The 26,674-nt window shown below is 50.3% G+C and overlaps 1 protein-coding gene across 1 annotated transcript in view; it reads right to left on the bottom strand.

Moving 5' to 3' along the window:
* Positions 1–2,018: 2,018 nt before the first annotated feature.
* Positions 2,019–26,674, bottom strand: part of CFAP77 (cilia and flagella associated protein 77) — a 105,013-nt gene continuing 80,357 nt past the window's right edge. The window contains exons 4-6 of the mRNA XM_049772819.1: positions 18,848–18,953; positions 18,645–18,746; positions 2,019–2,249 (exon numbers count right to left, since the gene is read on the bottom strand). Coding sequence (XP_049628776.1) covers positions 2,127–2,249; positions 18,645–18,746; positions 18,848–18,953 — 331 coding nt within the window. The 3' untranslated portion in view covers positions 2,019–2,126. The remainder of the gene's footprint in view (positions 2,250–18,644; positions 18,747–18,847; positions 18,954–26,674) is intronic.

The following is a 26,674-nucleotide window of genomic DNA, read 5'->3' as shown; positions in this document are numbered from 1 at the left end:
GAAGGGAGGAGAAGGGAGGAGAGGAGAGGGGAGGAGGGGAGAAAAATATACATACTTATGTTGATCTGTGTATGTATATGACACATAGACTCATATGTGTCAATGTGTGTATGTGTGGGTATATGTGTATGAATGTGTTTGGTTGTGCATGTGTGCATGAGCTAATGTGTGAGTGTATGTATATGTGCCGGTGAGTATTGTTTGTGTAAATGTTCGTGATTGTAAATGATATGTTTGTGAATGTATGTATGTGCTGTGAGTGTATATGTGTGCATGATTTGTGTGTGTGTATGTGTGTGTGTGTGTGTGTGTGTGTGTGTGTGTGTGTGTGTGTGTGTGTGTGTGTCCTCTCAGCATCCAGCGACTTCCACCCCCTTCACCCTAGGCCGGACCCACCTCTCCTCCCTGGACCCCTCTCCACTACTGGAGAGCTCCAGACCCCCCACGTGGCCCCTTAGGTGACACCTGAAGGTGTTTTCAGGAAAACCAGAAGGGGACGAGTCATGCCTTGGGTTGGAGGGTTGCAGGGAGACGCCAAGAAGAACAGCGTGAGTGTGGACCAAACCGAGAATGGTGGAAACACCCAGTTCCCTAGGACAGCAGACGGCCATGGGGAGGAAAGCGAGACCCTGGCGCCACGGTTCAGACGGCCAGTGGGTGGCACTGTGGGACAAGGAGCGGAATCATGGCGCAAGTAAGGGGAACGTTCTCTTGGGTTATGTTTTGCTTTGGGGCCACACCCAGCAGGAGTTGGGGACCATCCTGGCTCAGGGCCTGGAGCCACTTCACATAACTCCAGACACCATGCGGGACTCCCTCCCTGAAGCAGGTGCTTTGAGGCTCCTATTCTGGGAAAGCACAGGACCGTGTGCTTTGCTGCCTGGAGCATGCACCCAGTTTTCTGTGACACCATCTGTTCCATGGCACCCATGTTCCAAGGCTCCCCCATTCAGTGGCACACTGTTCTGTGGCAGTTCATTTCCCATGGCACTCCCTGTTCCGTGATCTTCTGAAATTCTGCCTTCTAGCTGCACCACCCCAACCCCATTTCCAGAGGAGCCCTCGGAACAGAAAAGCGGGCTAGTGCAAAATATTTCCCTTCTTTTGTTTTGGTTTGAGTCACACCAGGCAGTGCTCAGGGCTTACTCTGCACTTAGGGAACCCCCTAAAGGGGTTTGGGGTACTCTTTGGGGTTCTGGGAATCCAACCCCAGATCTGCTGTGTGCCAGGCTAGCACTCTCTCCAGGCCATCCTAATCTTATCACCCCATCCTGATCTCTCACTTCCTGGTGCTTCTGGACCAGGAGGCTTTCGATCCTCCATCTCTTGGGGTGAGGTCCTTCGTGCCCCTCCCAGCCGAGCTTCAATGTAGGAGGGAAATGAGGTTCGTACTTATCCAGCAGTGGAAGGTTCCAGATGAGTCTAAGCTATGTCATGCATATTCTTTAATCCTGGTCTAACTCAGCTCCAATAAAAGCACTGTGCTGTGTGATCTTCAAGGCACACAGAGAGGTTGGGACACTAGCTAAAAGTCACAAAGGAATTCATTTCTCTGGTGACCTCCGAAGCTCTCCTTAGATTGGAAATGGGGAGTGAATGAAAGCTGACTCTGAAAGATCCTTCAGGACCCCTTATGTGAGTAGAACCTGGAAATCCAGAGCAGCCTGTAATACAGTGAATATTCCTGGAAGATGCACAAACCAATTTTTAATAGAAAACAGCTCGAATGTCCTTGGTGGGAGAGAGGCAGGAGATGGGGGGCCCAGCAGGACTAAGTTCTTGTGTCCCTGGAGGGGGCACCTACCCTGATGGGTGGGGCTCTGTTGAGATTCCTACCCCCTGGTGAGCTCTCCTGCCTCCTGGTTTAGGGGGTGCAAGAACTGACATGTCTGAAGCAAAGTGCTCGCATCCCTTAAAGCTTTGGGGGCAGATTTGCTGCCGGGGCCTGTGGGATGCACCTGCGGGACAGTTGATCACAGGGATCCCCATAGGAAGGGGGGCTGTCTCTGGGGAGACAGTGGCGGACGCTAATTCTAAAGGGGGGATTACCGAGGATGAATGAACCTCGACCCCGGATCTGAGATCCAGACCAGATAAAAGCAGAAGCGGGGCCTGAGCATGTAGATTCAGGGGTGTGTGTAGTTGCCCATCCGCAGGCTGCCCAGGCGCACAGCGTGTTCCTGCCGATGAGCTTTCAGAGCTCGCTGGCGGGCGGCTTCTGTGGGAAAGGTGTCCAGATGGGTGCCCACCTGTGGGCAGAGAGAGAGAGAGCCTGTGAGCAGGAAGTGGGGCTCCCCAAGGTCCCCATGAGAAGTCACCACACAGGGGCCCGCAGAGCTGGTCTCAGCCTCCTTCTTGGCTGAGTTTCTGCAATGTACCCCCTTCAGCTTCCCTCTCCAAGGGGGGAACCCTGCACTTGCACTTCATTGTGAGGGATGATTCATAGGGGTCCCCATGGCAGCTGCCTGCAGTAGAGACAACCAGAACTTCAAAATTGGGGTGTTTGTGCCTCCCAAACACCAGGGGGAATGATAGGGCTCCTTGGGGTGCAGTTTGCACTATACCCCCACCCCACCCCCAGAGAGCTGTACCCCGGAACCAATGCTTCGTGCACTGCTGTGTTTCCCTGAGGTCAAAGGCACAGTGCAGGTGACCCTGGTTCCTAGCTGGCTCTGGGCGGGTCCTCCATGCTGGAAAGGGATGGCAGGCATGTCAGGTACACATTGTTCCCCAGAGTCCCCTGGGGACCTCAATTCATAGATGGCCCCTGGGGTCCCACCCATGTAATCTTGTTTTAGCACTCAACTGTGGCCTTTCCTGGGCTTTTAGCTGCTGGAAGGGGAAAAGCAGGCAGATAGGGGACTGGAAAGGGAAGGGTTACCCCAGGACCTAAAACCACTTTGTTCTTCAGGCAAATAAGGGGTGTGAAGAAGGCAGAAACCCCCCCCAACAACAAAGTCCCCACAACAAAGCCTCCCCACACACTCAAGTTTCCCCCTTGGTCTCCCCAAGTCCCTTCCTGACCTCACTCCATACCCTGGGAGGGACCTCTATGGTTCCAGCACAGCCATCCCGACCCTGGGCCTGGGGCTCCCACATCTTCCCACCACGTCCTCGGGATCAGAGCCTGGCCATGGGGTGAGTGTTGGCTCTGAGATATCCCTGGGAAAAGTTTCACAGCCATGATTAGGGTGAAACTCTGACAGGGGACCCCGGCTCACAGAACAGTGTTCACAGGGGTGGAGACAGACAGATGTCACGTATGGATGTGAGTTGTATGATGTGAATGATGAAGTGTAGGGGTGGGGTGGGGTGTTAGGATGTGGATGATGTCATGTGGGGATGGCTGGTAGGGTGTAGAGTGGGGTAGACACTGAGTGTTTCTGCCCCAGTGACTCCTATCCCCCAACACTCCCAGGCAGCCACCGCCACAGGGTCTCTCCTGCCCAGACTTGGGGCCAAGTTGAAGACAGAGAATGAATGAAGTGGGCAGCATGAGGTGGGGAGCAGGTAGGCTCTGAAGTGAAGGTCAGTCCCAGCAGGACTCCGGGTGCAACTCAGGCACCCTTGAGGGTCACAGAGAAAAGCAACCAGACCTGAAAATCCCAAGAAGGGCAGGGCCAGTACCTGACCCCCCATTTCTGTCAGGATTCCAAGATAGCTGCCTCCTCCCCCTGCAGGCCATGTCCTGGCCATCACACCATGTGGCAGCCCCAAGTCCTGCAGATGGAAATGCCAGTAGCAGCGAGGTGATCCCACACCAGTGCCTGAAGCTGCTTTTAGTCTCAAACAGCAGCACCCCAGAACTGGGCACCCAGTCATGGCCCTGCAGAACCCTCAGAGTTCAAGGACAAGCATTAGGAAGCAAGGAAGTCCTCTGGGAAACTGCCAAATTAAGCCTTCGGCTGAGTGTCTGCCCCAAGCTAAGAAATTGTTCAGGCTTTGGCAGGAGACAGCTCGGCTGAAGGGAGCTGGGAGGTGCCGAGGGCCTGGGGGAGCACCCCAGGATGGGGCACTGTCTGAGGAACTGGGGGAGCATCCCCGGGTAGGGAGCACCTTCTGAGGGTCTGGGAGTTGCTAAATGACTCTGCCAGGATGGCGAGGATGGAGCCCTCCACTCTGCCACACACCGTTCAGTTGAAAGGGGGTGTCTGAAGATGAGAGTCATCCAAATAGTGACCCCCGCACCCCTGGATGCCACCCAACAGGTCTCCCATAACACAGAGCTGGGGGGACAGAGTCATAACACAGTGGGGAGGGCTCTTACCTGTACATGCCTGACCCAAGTTTGATCCCTGGCATCTCATAGGGTCCCCCTGAGCATCACTAGGAGATATCCCTGAGTAGACTCCTGAGTAGATCCCCACTATTTGAGAAGCACTGCCATAGACAGTGCCAGAAATCTGAACCAAGGAGCACTTTACACCGTGTGTCTCTCAGGCCACCTTTTTGCTTTTTGGTCTTGAAAAAATATCTGTTTCTTTCTCTCTGTGTCTCTGTGTCTCTTTCTTTCTTCTTTCTCTCTTACCTTCTTTCTCTTTCTTTCTTCTTTCTTCTTTCTTCTTTCTTCTTTCTTTCTTTCTTTCTCTCTCTTTCTCTCTCTCTCTTTCTCTCTCTCTCTTACTCTTTCTTCCTTCCTTCCTTCCTTCCTTCTTTCGTTCTTTCTTTCTTTTTTTTGTTTTTTTTTGTTTTTGTTTTTTTTTAGTTTTTGGGTCACACCCGGCGGTGCTCAGGGGTTACTCCTGGCTGTCTGCTCAGAAATAGCTCCTGGCAGGCATGGGGGACCATATGTGACACCGGTATTCGAACCAACCACCTTTGGTCCTGGATTGGCTGCTTGCAAGGCAAACGCCACTGTGCTATCTCTCCGGGCCCTCTTCTTTTTCTTTCTTTCTTTCTTCTTTCTTTCTTTCTTTCTTTCTTTCTTTTCTTTCTTTCTTTCTCTTTCTTTCTTTCTTTCTTCTCTTTTTCTTTCTTTCTTTCTTTCTTTCTTTCTTCTTTCTTCTTTCTTTCTTTCTTTCTTTCTTTCTCTTTCTTTCTTTCTTTTCTTTTTCTTTCTTTCTTTCTTTTTCTTTCTTTCCGGGCCCTCTTTCTTTCTTTCTTTCTTTCTTTCTTTCTTTCTTTCTTCTTTTTCTTTTCTTTCTTTCTTTCTTTCTTTCTTTCTTTCTTTCTTTTTTCTTTCTTTCTTTCTTCTTCTCTTCTCTTCTCTTTCTTTCTCTCTTTCTTTCTTTCTTTCTTTCTTTCTTTTTTTGAGGGACCACACCCTGTAATGCTCAGGAGTTACTCCTGTCTATGTGCTCAGAAATCGCTCTTGGCTTGGGGGACCATATGGGACACTGAGGGATCGAACCGAGGTCCATCCTAGACTAGCGCTAGTTTTCTTTCTTTTCTCTTTCTCTCTCTTTCTTTCTTTTTCTTTCTTTCATTCCTTCCTTCCTTTCTTTCCTTCCTTCCTTTCTTTCCTTCTTCCTTCCTTCTCTTTTCCTTCCTCCATCCCTCCTTTCCTTTCTTCCTTCCTTTTCTGTTTTTGGGCCACACCCATTAGTGTTCAGGGCTAACTCCTGGCTCTGCACTCAAGGATCACTCCTGGAGGAGGAGTGATTGGGGGACCCTATGGGATTGATCCCAGGTTCATCTGTGCAAGGCGCTTGCCTTATCCGCTGTACTATCTCTATCTCTCCTGCCCAATAGTGAATTTTATATGCCGTTTATTTTGTAATTACTGACTCTTCCCCATTTCTATTTTTCACACTGCCCCAGAGGCAGGACGTTGCATTTCCTCACCAGGGTCCAACCTACAGCAACTCTGCCCATATGCTACGGGCTCCAGAGCACCTCGCTTTCTTCTTTTTCTTGGGTCCTTTGGCTTGAAGCATCATAACCAGCTGGAGCCCAGACCTTCCCTCACAGCCACCCCCCTAAAAGAGCCACCCAAAGGGGCCCCAAAGCTCTCAAACTCTCTGATCCCCCTAACTGGACCCTGAGTCAGTCAGTGCTGAGACTGAGGCCCTGAGAAGTCAAAAGGCAAAATTGGAGGAAAAAATAGTCAGATTTAAAAAATAAATAAAAAAAGAAAGAATAAATCTGCCAGAGAGCTTAAAAAAAATGACAGCTATAGAGATTTTAGTTTAGTTTTTTTCCAGTGACAAGGGCTCAGGTGACTGAGAGAGAGAGATTCTGCTTTCAAAGATTGAGGGGCTGTCTGCTCTAATGAGGGGCTTTCCAGCACGGATCAGTCCCAGGCCACTGACTCCTGCCCAGCTGGGCGGCTACAGGTCAGAGGTCCCGGCGGGACACAGCGGGCGGGGCGCAGGCAGGTTTCAGTCATTACTGGGGTCCCCCCACCCTGCTTTCCTCCTGGGACATCTGGAGTCTTAATTTGTTATTCCATCACTGGCTCTAATGTCTCTGCTATCAGAAAGAGCTGGAGCAAGGACACAGGCTGCCCTCTCTGTGCTACATATGACGGAGTCAGAGGGCATGGAACCACAAACTGTCCCCAGGGCGTAGGTCATTGTTGTCAGAGGAGGCGAGTGTGGGCAGATCCGTGGGTGCCCACAGAGACCAGCTACTGGCAGTAGCATTGGTTCTGGGCATCTGTGCCCTGGGCATCTATGCCAGGTAGAGGGATCAGCCAGTGAGCTGGGTAATGAGTCCACTATCACTTCTTCATTTTTTGTTTTTGATTTTTTAATGTTTAGTGTGCAGGGTTTGCTCCTGGTAGGGTTTGGGAGACCATATGGAAAGCCTAAAATTGAATCAGGGTCAACCTTATGCAAGGCAAGTGCTCTCCCAGCTGTCCTGTTTGTTTGTTTGTTTTTGGTTTGTTTTGGCCACACCCAGCTGTGCTCAGGGGTTACTCCTGGCTCTGTTCTCAGGAATTATTCCTGGCAGTGTCCTTCCCACTGTACTACCTCTGCACCCCCTGCTGTCCTATTTATAACTCAAACCCCATGATTTGGAGTAATAAAGCCCCTGAAAATAGCCAGATTGGAGCATATAGCAATAGTACAGCATGAAGGGTAGTTGCCTTGCATGCACTCTTCTCAGTTTCAATCTCTGGCACCCCCGTAGGTCCCCCAAATCCCTCCAGGCATGATCTCTGGGTGCAGAAATAGGAGTAACCCCTAAGCACTAAAGGTGATGGCCCCCAAACCCTAAGAATAGAAGGTATGATGGAGCTAGAATCCATATGATAAAGTCCCACTTAAGGTACAGAAACCTGTCCCTTTTTGTGCTGCTCTCTAAGTTCAGTGTTTTTATCACCCACTATAAGGCAATTTCCATGTGCCTATCCCTGGCAGCCTCTCTGCAGTCTAAACACTCTCAGTCACTCTCATAAGCAGAATCACCTCCCCTTGGCTCACCCTTCCAATGCCTTCCAGAAGTTTCTTTGGCGCAGAAGTGGCAAGTGTGCCTTCACTGAGCCCTGGGCCCATCCCCTGAGGGGACTCATATTGACCAGCCTCAGAAAACCTGCTCGATGGCTGTGTCTCCATCCCCTGAGCAAGGCATGAGCACGGTAGCATCTCTGAGGCCTCCTGGACCTGACCCCATGGACACTCCTGAGGTGATCGGTAAAGTCCACCCTCTCTAGTGCTAGATGTCCATTTGTCTCTCTCCTTTGAAGGGGGTATTTAATCTGGTCAGTTTTTCTCACTTGAAAATGGGACTCGGGGTGGGACAGAGATAGTACAATGGGTAAGGTATTTGCCTTGCACATGGCAGAACTTGCACAGGTTCAGTCCCTGGGACTCCATGTGTTCGAGTTCTCCAGGAGCAACCCTTGAGCACAGAGCCAAGGGGGAATCTCTGAGCACCACCAGGTGTGGCCCTAAAACAAACCAAAAAAGTGCTGTGGGACCTGAGGGATAGCGTAGTACATAAAGTGCTGGCTTTGCATGCAGCTGACCTGGGTTTGAGCACTAGTACCACATATAGTCTCCTGAATCTCACCAGGAATGATTCCTGAGTGTAGATCTGGGAATAAAGCCCTGAGCACTGTCAGGTATGGGGAAAGAAACAAAAGGAAGGAAGGAAGGAAGGAAGGAAGGAAGGAAGGAAGGAAGGAAGGAAGGAAGGAAGGAAGGAAGGAAGGAAGGAAGGAAGGAAGGAAGGAAGGAAGGAAGGAAGGAAGGAAGGAAGGAGAGAAAGACAAGACAGTGAAGTGGGGGAGGAAGGAAAGGAAAGGAAGGAAGGAAGGAAGGAAGGAAGGAAGGAAGGAAGGAAGGAAGGAAGGAAGGAAGGAAGGAAGGAAGGAAGGACGGAAGGAAGGAAGGAGGCAAGAAGAGAAAGACAAGACAGTGAAGTGGGGGAGGAAGGAAGGAAGGAAGGAAGGAAGGAAGGAAGGAAGGAAGGAAGGAAGGAAGGAAGGAAGGAAGGAAGGAAGGAAGGCATTAACCTTAAACAGGATGCAGAATAAGGAAACTTGGGGTTAGTGGTTTTGAGCAGATCTTGGAGAAGTGACCCTTGTTTGAATCTAACTCGAGGTTCACCTGTCCCTGCTTGTCTGCTCCAGTCACCCACCAAAGCCCCACCAGGTGGCTGAAAGTGTGAAACCTTTTTCTGAGAGCTACTCACGACAGTACCTGACTTTTCTTTGGAACCCCTCGCCCACCCAGCAGTCTGTTTCCATGCGTGTATGTGAGCACGAGTATGTGTGTATGTTCGTGAGCAGGAACCACATGCAACATGGGATGGAAGAACGAAGACCCCTGCCCGGTCCTTACCTCCATCCCACACGCACACACACACACACACACACACACACACACACACACGTGCTCAAGCACACATACACACACGCACGCACACGCACCACAGGATGCAAATGATAACCGCAGCCCCATCACTTGACAGAAAATAATGAGAAACACTAAATCTTTTATAAGGTCAACACTCGCCTTAGCAAGCAGCTGTCAAACAAGAAAAGAATTTAGCGCCGAAGCCCCGGAACTTCCATCGGCTCATTAAACCCAACAGGGCTTGGGCCTGGCGTGGCGGAGGCTGTGCGGGGGCCCTTCCGTTTTGTGTCTGTAATTTGCGGCGGAGCAGGCAAGAAGAAACAGCGGCACCGGAGGGGCCCGGGGGCTGGCAGGGGAATCGTTACCGAGCCGGGAGCGGCCCAGCGCCTAATTGGAAGCATTGGGCATTATCAACCGAGGATTTGCCTTGGTTCCCTGACAGCTCGTGGGCCCAGAATGATCGCCCACTTGTCAGCGTAAAAGACCATTAAAAACAAACCATTTTGATTTAATTGGAGGCGGTGCACTGTGGGGCCAGGTGAGGCGGCTGGGCAGCCCCCCCATCACCAGGCCGCCGTGGGCACCCCAGGCCAAGGTGGATGGATGGTAGAAACAATCCACGGCATGTACCCTGTGCGTATGTGTGTAAGAATGTGTGTGTGTTCCAGACTTTTGCCATTCAAACCTGTCTGAGAGAGGAGTGAATGGAAGTGAGAAGAGACAGAGAGCTTGTCGGTAAAAACCCTGCAATCGCTCAGCTGCCAAAAGAAGGCAGCCACTTTTGCCTTTTGGAGTCTAGATGATGGGCATTCTAGGGGCCACAAAATGCCTCTAGCATGTGGGTGCAGCCCACGAGAGACTAGAGGGATACCATGTCAGCTCAGCTCCCAGTAAGCTGGGAGAGCTGCCTTCTTCCCTCCTGTCTGAAGTGAGACCCAGAGCCCTCTGGGGTCATGGTGAGGTCATGGGTGACCCTCTCTTCCCATGGGGATTCTGTGCACAGGGCTGGCCTCAGAGCAACACCCCCTGTTTGGCAGACCCCAGAGGGGAGGCTTTTCGCTTTCAGTATGCACAGACACCCCTAGGGTGCCTGCTCATCTGGCCCAGCTCTGTTTGAGCTTTCTGGGCCCAGAGGCACTGCACATGGATTCCAGGAATCGGAAGACTGGGGTGCTTGATAAATACGAACCAGGGTCTGCCAGCTCCTGGGGAAGCCGGTCTGTTTGTCTATTAATCTCACCCCCATGCCACGGGCGGCCTCTCATTTACTGCCCGCTGTGTCTTCGACAAGACAAGGCAAGCGGGATGCCAGAGGGGCGCCTCGCAGAGAAACGAGGGGGTGCCACGCGGCCGATCCCTGCCCACACCGGGGCCTCGTTCTGATGAAGGATCAGGCTGTGAGGGACACCAGATCCCCCACAAGCATCAAATTCCAGAGCTCTGTGTTTTGCTGCTGCATCCGGACAACGGGGATTCCTTAATTACTTGCTCGGAAAGGAAATTCGGCAGCCCAGGCCTTACTAGGCCGAGCGAGGTGCTTCTCTGGGCGCTGTTCTTCCACTGACAAGTCTTTGATTTTGTACTCAGTTGCAAATGAAGTTCTTCGCTGAGCCGCCCGCACAGTGCCAGCAATCTTTACCTGCTAATTCATATGGAATAGCTCAGTGACACGCCACAGAGCCAGGAAACACTCAGGTGCTTGGTAGCTGTGGCCCACTAAGGTGGGGAAACCGGGGTGCAATATAGGGTGGATACTCCCCCCCCCTTTTTTTTTTTGGTTTTGGGGCCACACCCGGTGGTGCTCAGTGCCTACTCCTGGCTATCTGCTCAGAAATAGCTCCTGGCTTCCATGTCCCTTATGTTTTGGTGGGCCTATGCAAACAAATGCCACTTTAATACCATTTTTTACTATGTTCCCTTGACTCCAATCCTTAAGAAAAACAACCCACTAAAACTTTTGAGGTTAACTTAAACTAGTAAGCATGTGCATGGAACTAGAGAAATGTACTTTGCCCTCAATGTTTAAGGAGTTACATAAGTCTAATGTCTTTAGATTATATTGTGTGCTGCTAAGAAATAGTATGTACTACAACTGGGGATTTGAGGGACAAAGTAATTGTATTGTACATGGGTTCAGTTTTGTTTTTCTTAATGTTCTTTGGCTGAAAGTTCAAGACTGGGATATCATCGATGGGACTACCGAGAATTCTGTTTATGGGTGATTGGGCTTCCATTGTAACTTTACCCTGTCCTCTTTCTTTGCATCTTTGTTGTCATAATTAAAATTTAAAAAAAATAGTGAAAAAAAAAAAAAGAAATAGCTCCTGGCAGGCACAGGGGACCATATGGGACGCCAGGATTCGAACCAACCACCATAGGTCCTGGATCGGCTGCTTGCAAGGCAAACGCCACCCGGGATATTCCCTTTCCTGTGATTTGAATAAGGAACTTGTAAGATTTTTTTTCTTTTCAGAATAAATGAGACCTTCTCCAGTTGATGAAGCCAAGTTATAAAATCACACAAGAAGCATGTGAGTGAGTGATTGCTAAGTGATCTCAGAGAGTAAGAGGGTGAAGCCATACTTCGGACACTCTTCTGGGAGATCTTCAAAGGTTTCGAAGGAATTCTACTATTAGGTCATTGAAAACTCAATAAATCTTGGCTGAATAGTAGAATAATGGATAGAAGGAAGACAGGGAGGAAGACAGAGGAAGGATGTGTGGAGGGGAAATCAGAGTGTTTGAGTGGGCAAGTAGACTTACAAAATGAATGGAAAGACAGATAAGTGAATGGCTATGTGAATGGACAGATGCATGAGTGAGTGGTTGGATGGATGGATGGATGGATGGATGGATGGATGGATGGATGGATTGAATGACGAATAGATGGTGGGTGGGTAGATATAGGGTGGGTAGATGCATGGATGATGAATGGGGTGGATGGGTAGATGGATGGATTGAATGATGAATTGATGGTAGATGGGTAGATATAGGGGTGGGTGATACATGGATGAATAGGTAGATGAGCGGATGAGTTGATGGATGGATGGGTGGGTGGATGAATAGATTAATGGGTGGATGGATGGGTAGGTGGATGGATGGATGGATAGATGGGTGAATGGATGGATGGGTGGGTAGTTGCATGGGTGGATGAGTCTATGGATGGATGAGAATGGGTGGGTAGATGCATGAATAGATGGATGGATCAGTCAATGGATGAATAGGTGGATGGATAGAAGGATGGTAAATGGGTAGATGGATGGGTAGGTGGATGGATGGTTGAGAAGCCTGGATAAAGCAAGAGTAATCATAGAAAAGCTTGTGATTACAGACTTTCAAAGCTTCTCTCATGTGCTTTACTCTGTTAACTTTCTAAGCAGATGGATAGATTTTTCATCAGTATGTATATACTGTCATCTTTCAAGAGAGTTGAAGGGCCTGATGAATTGTAAGAACCAAAAAAATGAAGCTTGGAAGGCTTCAGAGAGCAGGACTTCTTGAAGGATGTGAGAGGCTCAGCCCCTGAGTGGAAATCCTCAGTGGGGGATGAACCTGTCCCTGGTGTTTAGGCATCCTTTCCAGAGCAGGGCAGAGCAGAGCTGAATGGTCAAGTGCCTGAGGGGATGTGGAGATGAGGGGAAACACCCAGGTTGTCACTCCAGCAGGAGCATTAGCCCAAAGTGCCCTCAAGCCAGACAGTTCTGTGTGCATCAGTGACTTGTAGTCTCAGGGCTATGCAGGAAGGAAAGCTGGGGAAACTCTATCTGCCATCAGATCCTCAGACTCAGTGGACAAAGCTGCTGTCCCCCTGACCCCCCCCAATTCAGCCTCACTCTATTGTCTGCTTTACTTTTTTGCCTTTGTTTTCTTTTTGTTTTGGGGCCACACCCTATGGCATTTGGGTTATTCCTGGCTCTACACTCAGAAATCACTCCTGGCAGGCTCAGGGGATCCTATGGGACACTGGGAATCTAATTTGGATGGACCAAATGCAAGGCAAACACCTGTGCCACTGCTCCATTTTGTTTTACATTTTTTTTGATGGGGAAGTATCACACCCAGTGGCGCTCAGGAGTTACTCATGGCTCTGCACTCAGAAGTCCTCCTGGCAGGCTTAGGGGACCATATGAGATGCCGGGATTTGAACCAGGATCCATCCTGTGTTGGCCACGTGCAAGGCAAATGCCTAACTACTGTGCTATTGCTTTGGCCCTTTTGCTTCACTATTTTTTTTTGTTTTTGTTTTTGGGTCACACCCGGCAGTACTCAGGGGTTACTCCTGGCTCTACACTCAGAAATCGCTCCTGGCACGCTTGGGGGAAGCTATAGGATGCTGGGATTCGAACCACCATCCTTCTGCATGCAAGGCAAAAGCCCTATCTTCATGCTATCTTTCTGGCCCTTTCACTTTTAACACAGAGTTTAGACTCTTTTTTCCCCAGTCTGGAGTGTGTTTCTGGGGCTAGAGCGGCAGGAACCCCAGCTGGGATGGACCCGGGCCCCTCTCAGGACCATAGGGTTGGTCCTGTTGGAAATGGGAGCTCCCAGCGCCTTCCCAGAACCTAACTCCCTCTTCAATTGAGGATCCGCCTACTCCCGACTTCTGCTGCTTCCTCCTTCCCTGGGTCTCTCTTTCCACCCAGCCATGTCCCCAGAGCCTGTACTCGGTCATTTGGAACTTGCAGCAATGTCACTAGGCGCAGGTGCCCCCATCTGGTGCCTTTCAGGTGCCTGGTTACGTAAAGCCAATTAAACAGTTGTATTTATGCTTTTTCCCAGCCAGCCCTGCTGCAAGGCAGTGGGTCTGATGCTAATAGAGGCATGTGTATTTAGGGGGTGAAATGCCTCTGAATCATCATTCTCTGTGCCCCTATCCCACAGGTGACAGATTTCCACTCCCGTGTCTGCATGGAAAAGGGGGGGGGGCCCGGATGCTGCTCAGCCCCACGCTGCAGAGTGACAGGCTCCTAAAATACATCCTGTGTGCTGAGAGATGGTGGCTGGGGCAGTGTGGGAAGGTGGGAGGGACTCTCCAAAGCCAGAAACACAGTCTGGGCCTCACAGGGCAGGGGGGCAGGGGTTTGCAATGCCCGGTAAGGCCTCCTCAGATGGGGCTGCAATGGGGTGGCCAGGCGAGCGCCTGCTGGGGGTTTAACTTTGGAGCCAGCTATGATTTGGCAGAGTGCTCAGAGGCAGACAAGAAAATCCTTTTCTTAGGATTCAGCTGCTCTCACTAATCAGCTCCGTGTCTGGGTGTCACTGCTTGGCTGATTGCTCACCCCCACTCCCCAGTTCTGTTCTATTAGGAAGCAGGGGTGGGGGCAGGAGACCCAGGAGAGGAGGCTGATCTGGGTCCAAGGGCTTGTAAATCAAACTGTTAGCTTAATAGCCCGAGCCATTATTCTAAGGCAGTGGGGTTGAACTCAGGCGTGAAGGAAATGGGGTGAATTTGTTCATACTTTAGTGACTGAGTGACTATGTAATGCCAAGGGGGTGCGGACTCTTGGAGAGGGAATGGCAAGGTCCTGAAGTATATTGGAGTGTATTGTAGTAACCCCAGAATGCTTGGGAAAATCTAAAATGGTTTTCGTGGGGGGGGGGGTGGAAGTAGGGAATAGTGCTCAATGCTGATTTCTGACTCAGTGCTCAGGGGTCACTCCTGGTGGTATTTTGGGGACCCTATGTGGTGCCAGGGATTGAATTCAGGCTGGCCTTGTGCAAGGCAAATGCCTTATCCACTATACTTGATCTTTGGCCCCTAAAAATAGATTTTTTTGTTTTGTTTTGGGGCCACTAAGGTGTTACTCCTGGCTCTGTGCTCAGAAATCACTCCTGGTGGGCTTGGGGGACCATATGGGATACCAGGGATGGAACCCGGGTCTGTCCCAGGTTGGCAGCATGCAAGGCAAATGCTCTACTGCTGTGCTATCACTCCAGCCCCCTAAAATGAATTTTTAGAGACATTGGGGGCAATACCCTCCAGTGCCCAAGGTTTGCTCTGTGTATGTATATGTGTTGTTGTTGTTGTTGTTGTTTGGTATTTGGGCCACACCCAGTGTCCTGCAGAGTTTACTCCTGGTCCTGCACTCAGAAATTACTCCTGGCATGCCAGAGATAGAACCCAGGTTGGGTACATGCAGGGCAAAAACTCACCCTGCTTTTCTATTACTCTGCTGGCTTTTGGCTCTGTGCTTAGAGGTCACTTATGAAAGTGTTCAGGGAAACATGGGGGTGCATAGGATCAAATTAGGGTTGGCTACATACAAGTCAAGTGTTACCCTCCCCTAGAGCCAAATGCTAATCTCACCTGGATGGTAAGACCCTCCGCAGCTGAGAGGGGTCTGTGGTTGGTAATTAAGGGTTGCCTGGAGGGAGGGGAGAGGATAAGTAGCTAGGATGGATGCAGTGGAGCAGCAGAAAGGATATTTAGCTTAGATGCCATGTGAAAAAAGCACATGGCGATTAGGACCTTGTTTTGCTTTTTGTGTGTGTGTGTGTGTGTGTGTGTGTGTGTGTGTGTGTGTGGTTTTTGGGTCACACCCAGCAGTGCTCAGGGGAAACTCCTGGCTCCATGCTCAGAAATTGCTCCTGGCAGGCACGGAGGACCATATGAAATGCCAGGATTCGAACTGATGACCTTCTGCATGAAAGGCAAACGCCTTACCTCCATGCTATCTCTCTGGCCCCGGTGATTAGGATCTTGTAATAAAGCTGAATTTCTCCTGAAACTTCAACTGTCTGTGGATCACTGTCACCTTGCATATACAGACCCACGGGCTGAAGGGGCTGCAGGCGCCGGGCTGGGCCTGAGAAAGGCCTCACTATTCCTCCATCCACACAACTAGGACTCAATAATCGATAATTATAATAATTATAATATCATATTATATAATTATATCACTGTATTGATTATAATAATTAATGATTATAATTTATAATTATAATTAATAATACAACAGGCAATCTTTGTACAATCTCTCTGGCTCTGTGCAAGGGGATTATGGGTAGCTAGAGTTGTGGGTTCGGCTTTGCTGTTGCCACTCACACTGCTGGGCAGGGGAAGGGCCTGTTCTTCACCCCAAGAAGCTAGCCTGAGAAACCCATGGACCCAGCAGGAGGGGACATGTTGAGGAGGGAGTACCAGGGCCTTGGACATGGGGCTGTCAGAGCATATGGAGAGGGTCTCCTTCCCTCAGAAACAATTTTTGTTTGTTTATGGGCCACACCTGGTGGTACTCAGGGCTCTCTCCTGGCTCTGCACTTAGGGATCACTCCTGGTTGTGCTCAGGAGACTCTACTGAATGTCAGGAACAAACCTGAGTCGGCTGCATGCAAGGCAAGTGCCTTCCTTGCTGTGCTATGGATCTGGCCCCTCAAAAACAAGTTTACGTCCCTCTACATGTCATCAGATGAACCCTGCATGGTTTGTGAGTTGCTGCTATGCATGACCACAGACCTGCCACACCGGCCACTCCACCCTTGCCTGTGGCACTCTGACTAGTCACCAGATCACCAGGCATGGGGCTGACAAGCAGCTAGGCTGAGAGGGGGATTCTCCTTTCACGCCACCCCAAGGGGACATGACTGTCCTTGGTACTGGTGCCCTTTGAGATAGACTAATGGGTGCCCCATCCACTGAGGGCTCACAGGGAATGTCCCCAACAAATAATGTCTCCCCATGGGAGTAAATCTAGACTCGCCCGCCGTGCCCCTGAGCCTTCTCTCACATGCCCACTTTCTTTCCACCAGAGGTGCTCACCCCAAATGTTTCGTTTTAGACAATACCCAGTGGCGCTCAGAGGTTATTCCTGGATTTGCATTCAAGAATCACTCCTGGTGGCGCTTGGGGGACCATGTGGGATGACAAGGAACAAACTCAGTTGAGTGCATGCAAGGCAAATGCCCTATTTGCTGTGCTATTGCTCGGGCCCCCACGTGCTTCTTTGGGGCTCCTTGTCACTGGTAAAGGTGATCTTTTTCTGGATTCACTGCCAGGTGCCCACAGAAAGTGGGGTTCCGATGTGATCATGTTTCAGAGCAGAGAATAGGAAGAATCACACACACACACACACACACACACACACACACACACACACAGAGAGGGAGTTTGTAGAAACCAGAACTATCTGCAGGGCCTTGGGGTACCCCTGGAACAGGCCTTTGAGTGGTGCTGGAGTCCCCACTGTGTGACCCCCCCCCCAGGGGACCACAGAATCACCCTGGGGACATTACTTCCCTTCTGCTTTGTCCTCCTTGGGCTCAGGAGTCAGGCAGGGCTGGGTGTGTAGAGGTGGGGCAGAAGGGGTAAAGCCATGTGGTTTGGTGTGGGGCCCTATGCAGCAGAGTGGGGCTGTAGGGGGCCTGTGGAGGGGGCCTGCAGGGTGGGATAAGGCCTGTGGGACAGGCAGGCCTGGCAGTATTGGGTAGAGCAAGGTTGGGCTGAGCAGGCTGGGCCTGGCCAGCAGCATTTGCTGGTGTTTTGTGCCACATGAACTGCGAGGTCAGCTGTGACATCTGTTCGAGGCAGGTGCACCTGCCCAGCCAGTCTATCACTGCCACGGGCCACATTTCTGGAGGCGCCTTTTCCCTCATAAAGGTGCACCGGAACAAAGACCCTCAGCAGTAACCATGTTACAGGGGCTGCCCCAGCCCCCAAATTCTCCTAAGTGCAGACCCTGTTAGTAGACACCACCACTGGGGGATGGGGAGCTGGGACCCTCTGGGGTATACCATTGGGCCAGTGGTGGGAGGTTCACACTACTACATTTCTCACAGCTACTCCTTTTATCCTGCATCTCCCCTAAGCCTGCAGGTGGGAGGAAAGTGCAGGAAAGTGAAAAAACTGAGGCAAGTGGGGTGCAGGGACACCACAGGGAGCCGCTGACCCCACTATCCATTTTCTAGCAGCTGCTGCACATCTGGACCATGGGAACTGAGAAGCCAAGATTGGGAGGGTAGCACCTGCCTGGGGTGAGTCCCAGTTTCACTAGGGCATCCATTGAAGTGGGAGGGGGGTAGGCTTGTGCCAGGCAGGGCCTTGGCACCGCTGGGCACTGCTCAGGACTTGATCAAAATGGCTGAAGTTTCTGAGGGGGTCTCAAGTCCATGTAAGGGATGGGCCCTGTAGTCTGCATCAGGCCCTTGTCTCTGAATGACACTATGACCACACTGGGCACTCTCAGGGCTTTGTGCAGCTGTCTACAGGATCACACATCTTCTGGGCCTGTAGAAAAGGCTGCAGAACTCCTGTATATGGGCAAAGATACCCACCTTCCTGCCTATTTCTCCTAAGTCTCCTGGTTCCCACTGTTCCCATTGCCAGTTCCAACTTTCTCTCTCCAAAGATTCCAAAAGTGAAACCTACCCATGCTCGGGGTCATCTAGCTATGTGTACCCCATAAATTAGACCCAGCCCCGAGGGCCAGTTGCTGCACCCCCCCAGACATGGCTCCTGACAGTAGTGCAGTGCTGAGTGTCCCATGTGTCTCCAAGGGTCAGCACAGATCTTGGGGTTCATGGCCAAGGCTGTTTCCCATCTTCCCAGAGAAACACCATTCTCTCAGTGGAGTTCTGGGCTCTCAGAGAAACACCGGATTTTGCTATTTTTCTTTTTTAGTTTTTGGGCCACACCTCGTGACCATCAGAAGTTACTCCTGGCTCTGCACTCAGAAACCACTCCTGGTAGGCTCAGGAGACCATATGGAATGCTGGGAACTGAACCCAGGTCCGTCCAGGGTTGGCTGCTTGCAAGGCAAATGCTCTACCATTGTGCTACTGCTCCAGCCCTAGCTTTTGCTATTTTTTTTTATTTTATTATATTTTTTGCTATTTTCACCCTGGGAGGTGAGAAGCCTCGAAACCCTGTGGAGAGCTCCTCAGGGTGTGGAGGGCAGAACTGACCTTCTGGAATTGAGGCAGGCGCCAGAGTGTGTCCACCTTCACGACCGGCTTGTGTCTCCTCAGTTGGCAGCTCCTGGTCTCATACAGTTTCCCAAGGTTCACCTGCAAGGCAGTGCCCCCGCACCAAGGAGGGTCTCAGAGCTGTATCCCTCCCTGCCACTGCCAAGCCAATATCCCCCCAGCCTGTGCCAGGGACTGCTCACCTTGTGCTTTTTCTCCAGTTTAATGGCCTTCTGGGTGTCCTTCTGCTCCTGCACCCACAGCTGCTGGTACTGGTGGCGCAGCAGGTCGGGCAAGGGGGTGGAAGGGCTGTGGGGAACAGGACAGCCTTGTCTACAAGGATCAGTGCCACCCTGTCCCAAGTCTTGGGCGCCCCCTGCAGTCCCACTAGGACTCAGAGTCCTTCACACGTGTCTTATGCCACCCTCCCCAAGGATCAGGGCCCTCCCACACTCTGCACATGGGCCCTTAGAGCCTGCCCTAAGCAAAGTGGCCACTCCTGAGCCAGGATTCCAGCCAGCCTGGCTCTCCCAGCATCTTGCTTTTGAATTTTCAGGATTTCCTATGCACTGACCTCCCCCCACCACCATCCCAAGTGCTTCTCGGCCACACGCGTCCCCTGTGGTGTTGGAAGCCAAGTCCAGCTTTGTGCCCAACATTTCTCACTCTTCTGCACAGGAGGCAATAGGGCTGTCCCCTTGGGCAAGTCTCTCCAGCCAATGAGTACCTCCCCTTTTGAATGCCTGCCCTTTTGGGGGTCCATGAAGCAGGCATAATGTATTGCTGTCTTATTACTCAGGGGCCTGATCAGATGGAATGTATCAGGGAAAGTGTTGGGGCTGAAGCTATAGGACAGCTAGCAGGGGACTTGTCTTGCATGTGGCTACCTTGGTTTTGATCCCCAGCCTCCTATAGGGTCCCCTTAGTACTACCAGGAGTGATTTCTGAGTGCAGAGTCAGGAGTAACCTCAGAACACCACTGGGTGTGGTTAAAAAGTTGTTTTCCTAGGGCCGGAGCGATAGCACAGTAGTAAGCCTTGCACACAGCCAACACGAGATGAACTCTGGTTCAAACTCCCAGCATCCCATATAATCCCCTGAGTGCAGTGCCTGGAGTAACCCCTGAGCACCACCAGGTGTGACCCAACAACCAAAAAAATTTATTTTTGATTTTCTACAGAGGAGGGAGTGAATAGAACAAAGTAATTGAGGCCAATGCCAGCCCTCAATTATTGACGCAGAAGACGTGTGTGTGTGTGTGTGTGTGTGTGTGTGTGTGTGTGTGTGTGTGTGTGTGTGTGTGTGTTTAGGCCATGCTGGCAGCACTTGAAAGTAATGATGCTCAGAGGCCAATCCCAGCTGTGGCCAGGGGGTCATGTGGTACCACCGACCAAACCCACACCTGTGCACATAAAACCTTTATTTAGATTTTGTATTTTGAGTCTCACTCAGCAGTGCTCAGGGGTTACTCCTGACTATGCTCAGAAATTACTCCAGTCAGGCTCAGGGGACCATATGGGATGCTGGGGATCAAACCCGGGTTGGCCACATGCAAGGCAAGCACCCTTCCCCACTGTGCTATCACTCTAGCTCCCACACAGTCCTTTGAATCATCTTGTGCCCTGTGCCTTACTGGTGTCATCTTTGAAATTGGCCCCAATTTCCTTTCCATGTGTTTTCATGTGGGAGTGTTTCTTTAATGTGTGTGTGTGTGTGTGTGTGTGAGAGAGAGAGAGAGAGGAAAGAGAGTAAGAAAAACCCAGGGGGGGAAGCACCATGGGGGGGGGTGAGTTTCAACTGCTGCAATAGGAGATTGGGACAGCCAGCCCCGACGGTGACATTTCCCGTAGACAGAGAACCACAAAGATAAAGAAACCATGTTCTTGTCGTGCTCAGCAAAGCTGCGGGTGTCACTTTAAAAGCGTCCTGTCTAGGCACGGGAGGATAAAGGGGGTTCATAATTGTGGAAATGCCTTCAGGAGACAAGACGTTAGGGTGAAGAAAAAAGAAATCCCCAAATCAAAGAAGCGGGAAAACTCGCTCCTCCTACCTACAAGCACTCATTTGAGTGGTAAATACGATAAACTCTTTTCTCTCTTTGCCGGTACCTGGGATTTCAAGGCTGTTCCCCACTCTTTTTTGTTTGTTTTACGGGTCATACCCAGTGGCACTCAGGAATTATTCCTGGCTCTGCGCTCAGAAATCGCTTCTGACAGGCTCGGGGGACCATATGGGATGCCGGAATTCGAACCGCCATTTGTCCTGGATCATCTGTGTGCAAGGTAAACGCCCTACTGGTGTGCTATCTCTCCAGCCCTCCTGTTCTCCACTTTTAAGGTACCTAAGATGGGCAAGTTGAGCATCACAAAGAATAAGATGAGGGGCTGGAGCAATAGTACAGCAGGGAGGGTCAGAAAGATAACACAGCAGGGAGGGTATTTGACTTCCACTCAGCCAACTGAGGTTGGGTCCCCGGCATCCCATATGGACCTCTGAGCCCGACAGGATTAATTCCTCAGCGTAGAGCCAGGAGTAACCCCTGAGCACCTCCAGGTGTGGCCCCCAAACCAAAAACAATAAACAAAGAACAAGATGGCCCCAAATCAAAATGTATGTGTGGGAGGCTTCTGGTAGTGTTTCCATGTGCCTGAGTGTGATATATTTTTTCGGGCCACACCCGTTTGATGCTCAGGAGTTACTCCTGGCTAAGCGCTCAGAAATTGCCCCTGGCTTGGGGGAACCATATGGGTCGCCGGGGGATCGAACCGCGGTCCTTCCTTGGCTAGCGCTTGCAAGACAGACACCTTACCTCTAGCGCCACCTCTCTGGCCCCTGAGTGTGATTTTTTTCAAGGTGGAGGAGAATAAAAGCCTCCTGCCAATCTTGTAGGTCAATACCAATTAAAAGGGGCTGGGAAAAAAAGGGGGGGGCTGGAGAGATAGCATGGAGGTAAGGCGTTTGCCTTGCATGCAGAAGGACAGTGGTTCGAATCCTGGCATCCCATATGGTCCCCCGTGCCTGTCAGGGGCGATTTCTGAGTGTAGAGCCAAGAGTAACCCCTGAGCACTGCTGGGTGACCTAAAAACCAAAAACAAATGAACAAAGTTTAAAAGAGACTGCACAGAAAGATGCAGGAGTGAGAACTGGAGGAAATCTGGGTTTTGGCCTTTCCGAATAGAGTCAAGCCAGAACTATGTGAAGCTGCTCTGTGATGGGAGTTTGGGGGTGGCAGGTAACTGAGAGAATTACTTTGTGGTCTGCAGCTGCAAAATGGGGTAATGGAGAAGCTGCAGGTGATTGCAGGCATTTGGTGGGGTGGTGTCTAGCACTCGGAGATTCCAGCATCTGGCTCCTGCCTCCCATCCAGTGCCTCCCATCTAGTAGGGTGACCTCATTTCACAGGCCAGGGGAAGAGGAAATTATTCAAAAGGTTTTCAGTCCCAAGAATGAAACTGAGGGGCTGAAGAGCTAGCATGGAGATAAGGCGTTTGCCTTGCATGCAGAATGTTGGTGGCTTGAATCCCGGCATCCCATATGGTCCCCCGAGCCTGCCAGGAGCAATTTCTGAGCATAGAACCAGGAGTAACCCCTGAGCACTGCTGGGTGTGACTCAAAAAACAAAAAACAAAAAAAAAAAAGAATGAAACCAAAAGGCAGCCTCTACTTTGATGAGCACCATGGTCTTAAAAGGCCTCTCAATATAGTGGGGAAAGGACTGGCCTTGTATGCAGCCAACTCAGGTTCAATATTCAGCACTATATATAATATATATCATAATATATAATCACCAGGAGAGGGACCAGAGAGGTAGCACAGTGGTACGGCATTTGCCTTGCATGTGGCTGACCTGGGAGGGAGCCGGTTTGATTCCCAGCACCCATATTGCTTCCTAGTCTGCCAGGGTGGATTTCTGAGTGCAGAGCCAGGAGTGACCCTTGAGCATTACTGGATGTGGCTCAACAACCAATCAATCAATTAACAAATAAAGTTAAAAAGAATAATCACCAGAAGTGATTCCTGAGTGTAAAACCAGGAGTAACCCCTGAAGACCACCAGATGTGGCTCCAAAACAAAAGTAATAGAACTATTCTCAACATTTAAAACGCAGAGCCAGATAAATAGAACAGGAGTTAAGGCACTTGCATCCTGATGTCCCCAGTTCAAATTCCCAGCACCATGTATGGTCCCTGTTACGGTTCCCCAAACCCTGCCAGGAGTGATCCTTAAATGCAGAGCCAGGAGTCAGCCCTCATCATGAACAGGTGTGGCAGTTAGTCAAATATTTAAGGGATGATGAGACCTCCCCTGTAACAGCAGTTGGACTGGGACCACAGTTCCCAGGAAATGCATAACGTTGTTAGACTTTTTTTTTGTTTTGTTTTGTTTCTTTTTTTGGCCACACCCAGCGGTACTCAGAGGTTACTCTTGGCTATCTTCTCAGAAATAGCTCCTGGCAGACACAGGGGGACCATATGGGACACCGGGATTTGAACCAACCACCTTTGGTCCTGGATCGGCTGCTTGCAAGGCAAACGCCGCTGTGCTATTTCTCCGGGCCCTCCTTTTCACCTTTAATATGTGAATGACCACCTACACTGGAGAGTTTCATATAGATATCTTTGTCACTCATTCAATCCCCCCACCCCTGGTTGGTGAATAGAAAGAGTTTTCTGTGGGCCCGGAGAGATAGCACAGCGGCATTTGCCTTGCAAGCAGCTGATCCAGGACCAAAGGTGGTTGGTTTGAATCCCGGTGTCCCATATGGTCCCCCGTGCCTGCCAGGAGCTATTTCTGAGCAGACAGTCAGGAGTGACCCCTGAGCACTGCCGGGTGTGGCCCAAAAAAAAACAAAACAAAAAAAAAAAGAGGTTTCTGTTTGAGCTTGGTGTGCAAAGAGAGACCACAGTGCGAGAAACCAATCTGAATCCATGATTCTCTCCTGACTGACTTGGTTTATTAATTCTTCGTGGCTACTCTGCATTAGACCTGTTCACCTGGGGTTGAAAATATAGAGCATGGGGGTTATTTCACAACCTATAATGGCAGTTGGACTGGGATATGCTCCCTGCAACTGATAACTGCCTCCAAAGTATAAAAAGGAGAGTCTGGGGGCTGGAGTAGTAGCAAAACAGAAGGGCATTTGCCTTGCATGCAGCCTACTTGGGACGGACCCAGGTTCAATCCCTGGCATCCCATATGGTCTCCTGAGCCTACCAGGAGTGATTTCTGAGTGCAGAGCCAGGAGTAACCCCAAGTACTGCTAGGTGTGGCCCAAAAACCACACACACACACACACAATAAATAAATAAAATTAAGTTAAAATTAAAAATAAATAAAAATAAAGAGAGTCTGGTAGTTATTGAGGATTGGCAGGGTAGAGTTTGAAGCAAAGCCTGCTGGTCTTCAGGGTGCCAGAGAAAGCATTAGGAGATCTGCTCGCTCTGTCTCTATCCCTATTCTCTCTCAAAGCCTGGACACAGGCCTCCCCCAGCCTTCTCTGGCCAGTTTATTATCTCTCTCTCTCTCTCTCTCCTCTCTCTCTCTCTCTCTCTCTCTCTCTCTCTCTCTATATATATATATATATATATATATATATATATATATATCAAAACCCTAGGCAGCAGCAAACTTCAGGCTACAGACTAGAATAAAAGATATTCAATCTCTCCTCTCTCTCTTTCTCTATTCCTTCTCTCCCTCCTCTCTCCCTCTTTCTCTTTTCTCTCTCTCCCCCTCTCTCTCCTCTCTTTTTCTCTTTTCTTTCTCTCCCCTCCCCTCTCTAGGCTGCTCCAGAGGTGTCCTGGGTGACAACATGGCTCCCAAACAAACTATAGGCTTTTTAAATGTTGGCAAGTTTTAGGTCTAAAAATCCACTTTCCCAATCTCAATGAAGGGTTGGGCTGAGTGATGTGCAGGTCTGTTTGCCTCAAACCCTTTTCCCCTCCTGCCTTTATGGAGCAAGTCTAGAATCCGCTGGGCCCTAAATATTTCCACTCTCCAAACACTCTCACCTGCCTGTGCTTCTGGAGCAGTTACACACACAAACACACACACACACACACACACACACATCTACTCACATTCACCCATATATCTATGTGTATGCACCACCCACATGTGTGCAATGAACACATACTCACATACATGCACACACTGGCACACATCTATGTGCATGGACACACATGTACACTCGTACACACATGCGCACATGCATGGCTCTCTCTGGGATGAAGCAGAGCTGTGGGAGTGGCTCTGAAAGGTCAGTTGTACTCTGGGATCCCTCTGCAGAGCAGCCAGAGGGGCAGTGAAGACCTTGAGGCTCTCCGTGTTGGCTGGTACTTCACCTCTACAGTTATTTTTATTTATTACTTAATTGTCACATGTCCTGTGCTATACAGTACCACAGTCCTGCCTATGCCTGCTACTGGCTGGGGATTTTGGCCAGTTCCAGGGCTAATTCTTATCGTTGAGGCCTTCCCCTTCTTGTACACCCAACTGACCCTCTCCAAGCCTGGCTCTCTCTTCCATCACTCCTGGAATTCTCCAGGTCTCTTTTCTCCTCCCAGAGTCCCCTGGCTCCAGAGGGCTGGGCCCTGACCCACTCACCCTGCAGTGGACCCTCACCAACATTCATTTCCGAAGTGTGAAGGGCCACCCTGTGGCTGGAGAATGATTCACCCAGACCTTGAGAGGCATTTGAAAATCGTGCTTTTCAGACCTTCTGAGCATGAGCAATGAGGTGCCAGGCGAGACGGGCCTGGAAGGTGCACGTCAAGGTCAGGAGGCCCCGTTGTCAACAGCTGTTATCGGAACAATTAGATGTGGAGACAATCGAACAAACTGGGCCCCAAACCTGCCCGACACTGACAAACCAACACTGACACCGTATGGCAGAAAGAACTCGACAGATCACAGAGTCAAGCAGACAACTCTCTGGAGACAAGGCCGGAGCAAGTCCCAGGAACCTAGGGGTGATGTTGGGTGATAAGTTCCGAGAGTTGAGGGCAAGAGCAGAATTACAGGGAAAAAAAAAACAACACTCAGAAACTGGATTTCCTCCAAAAAAGGAATCTTTTCTCTGTGAAAGGAAAATCCTCCTAAGAAGGTGAAGCCAGAGGGGCTGGAGAGATAGGACAGGAGGTTATGTGTTGGCCTTGCATGTGGCTGACTCGGGTTCAGTCCCCAGTTTTCCAGATGGTCTCTAACACAGCTAGGAGTGATCCCTGAGCACAGAGCCACGAGTCCTGAGGAGATTTAGGTGTGACTCCAATTTAGCGCCCCATCTCCAGGGCCGGAGAGATAGCACAGCAGTAAGGTGAACGGTAGTTTGAACCCTGGCATCCCATGTGGTCCCCCGTGTCTGCCAGGAGCTATTTCTGAGTGTAGAGCCAGGAGTAACTCCTGAGCACCACAGGGTGTGACCCCCCAAAACAAAATCAAAATTAGTGCCCCACCTCCCAAAACAAGATAACATAGGCTGAAGCAATAGTATAGAGGTAGGGCATTTGACTTGTGTGAGGCCAACTGGGGTTCGATCCTCAGTACCCAGGAATGATTCCTGAATGAAAAGCCTTGAGAAAGTCTGCATTTTCAAATGTGGCCAAAAACACACATAAGGAAAACAAAAAAGAGGGTGAGGACAGAGTGAGAATAGGACCCAAGTGGGGAACAAAGGTCTTGCAGCAATAGATCCTGGGTTCCATCCTGGTTCAGCACCAGAGGGTAGCCCAGTGACCCCTGAGCACCAAGGGTGAACTCAGATGAAAAACAAAAAATGAAAAGACAACTGACAGAGGAAGGAGAGATGTCTACCAACTCCAGGGCCTGCCACAAGGTCTGAGAAGCTCACGGATCTCATTCGCAGAAATGAGGCAACAGGCTACAGACATGGAGTGATAAGTGAGAACAGAGAGCAGAGAAATGCTTCATACAGGAGGAAAAGCAATGGCAAAGGAGTCAAGCGAGAGTCACATTCCCAGCCTTATGGCAATTCCTCAGGGGATGTTTGCCCCACATAGACAGTACCAAGA

Source organism: Suncus etruscus, chromosome 5, assembly GCF_024139225.1.
Source record: "Suncus etruscus isolate mSunEtr1 chromosome 5, mSunEtr1.pri.cur, whole genome shotgun sequence".
NCBI classification, from domain to species: Eukaryota; Metazoa; Chordata; class Mammalia; order Eulipotyphla; family Soricidae; genus Suncus; species Suncus etruscus.
The sequence above is the reverse complement of the archived record's forward strand: the minus strand, read 5'-3'. Positions and strand labels throughout refer to the sequence as shown.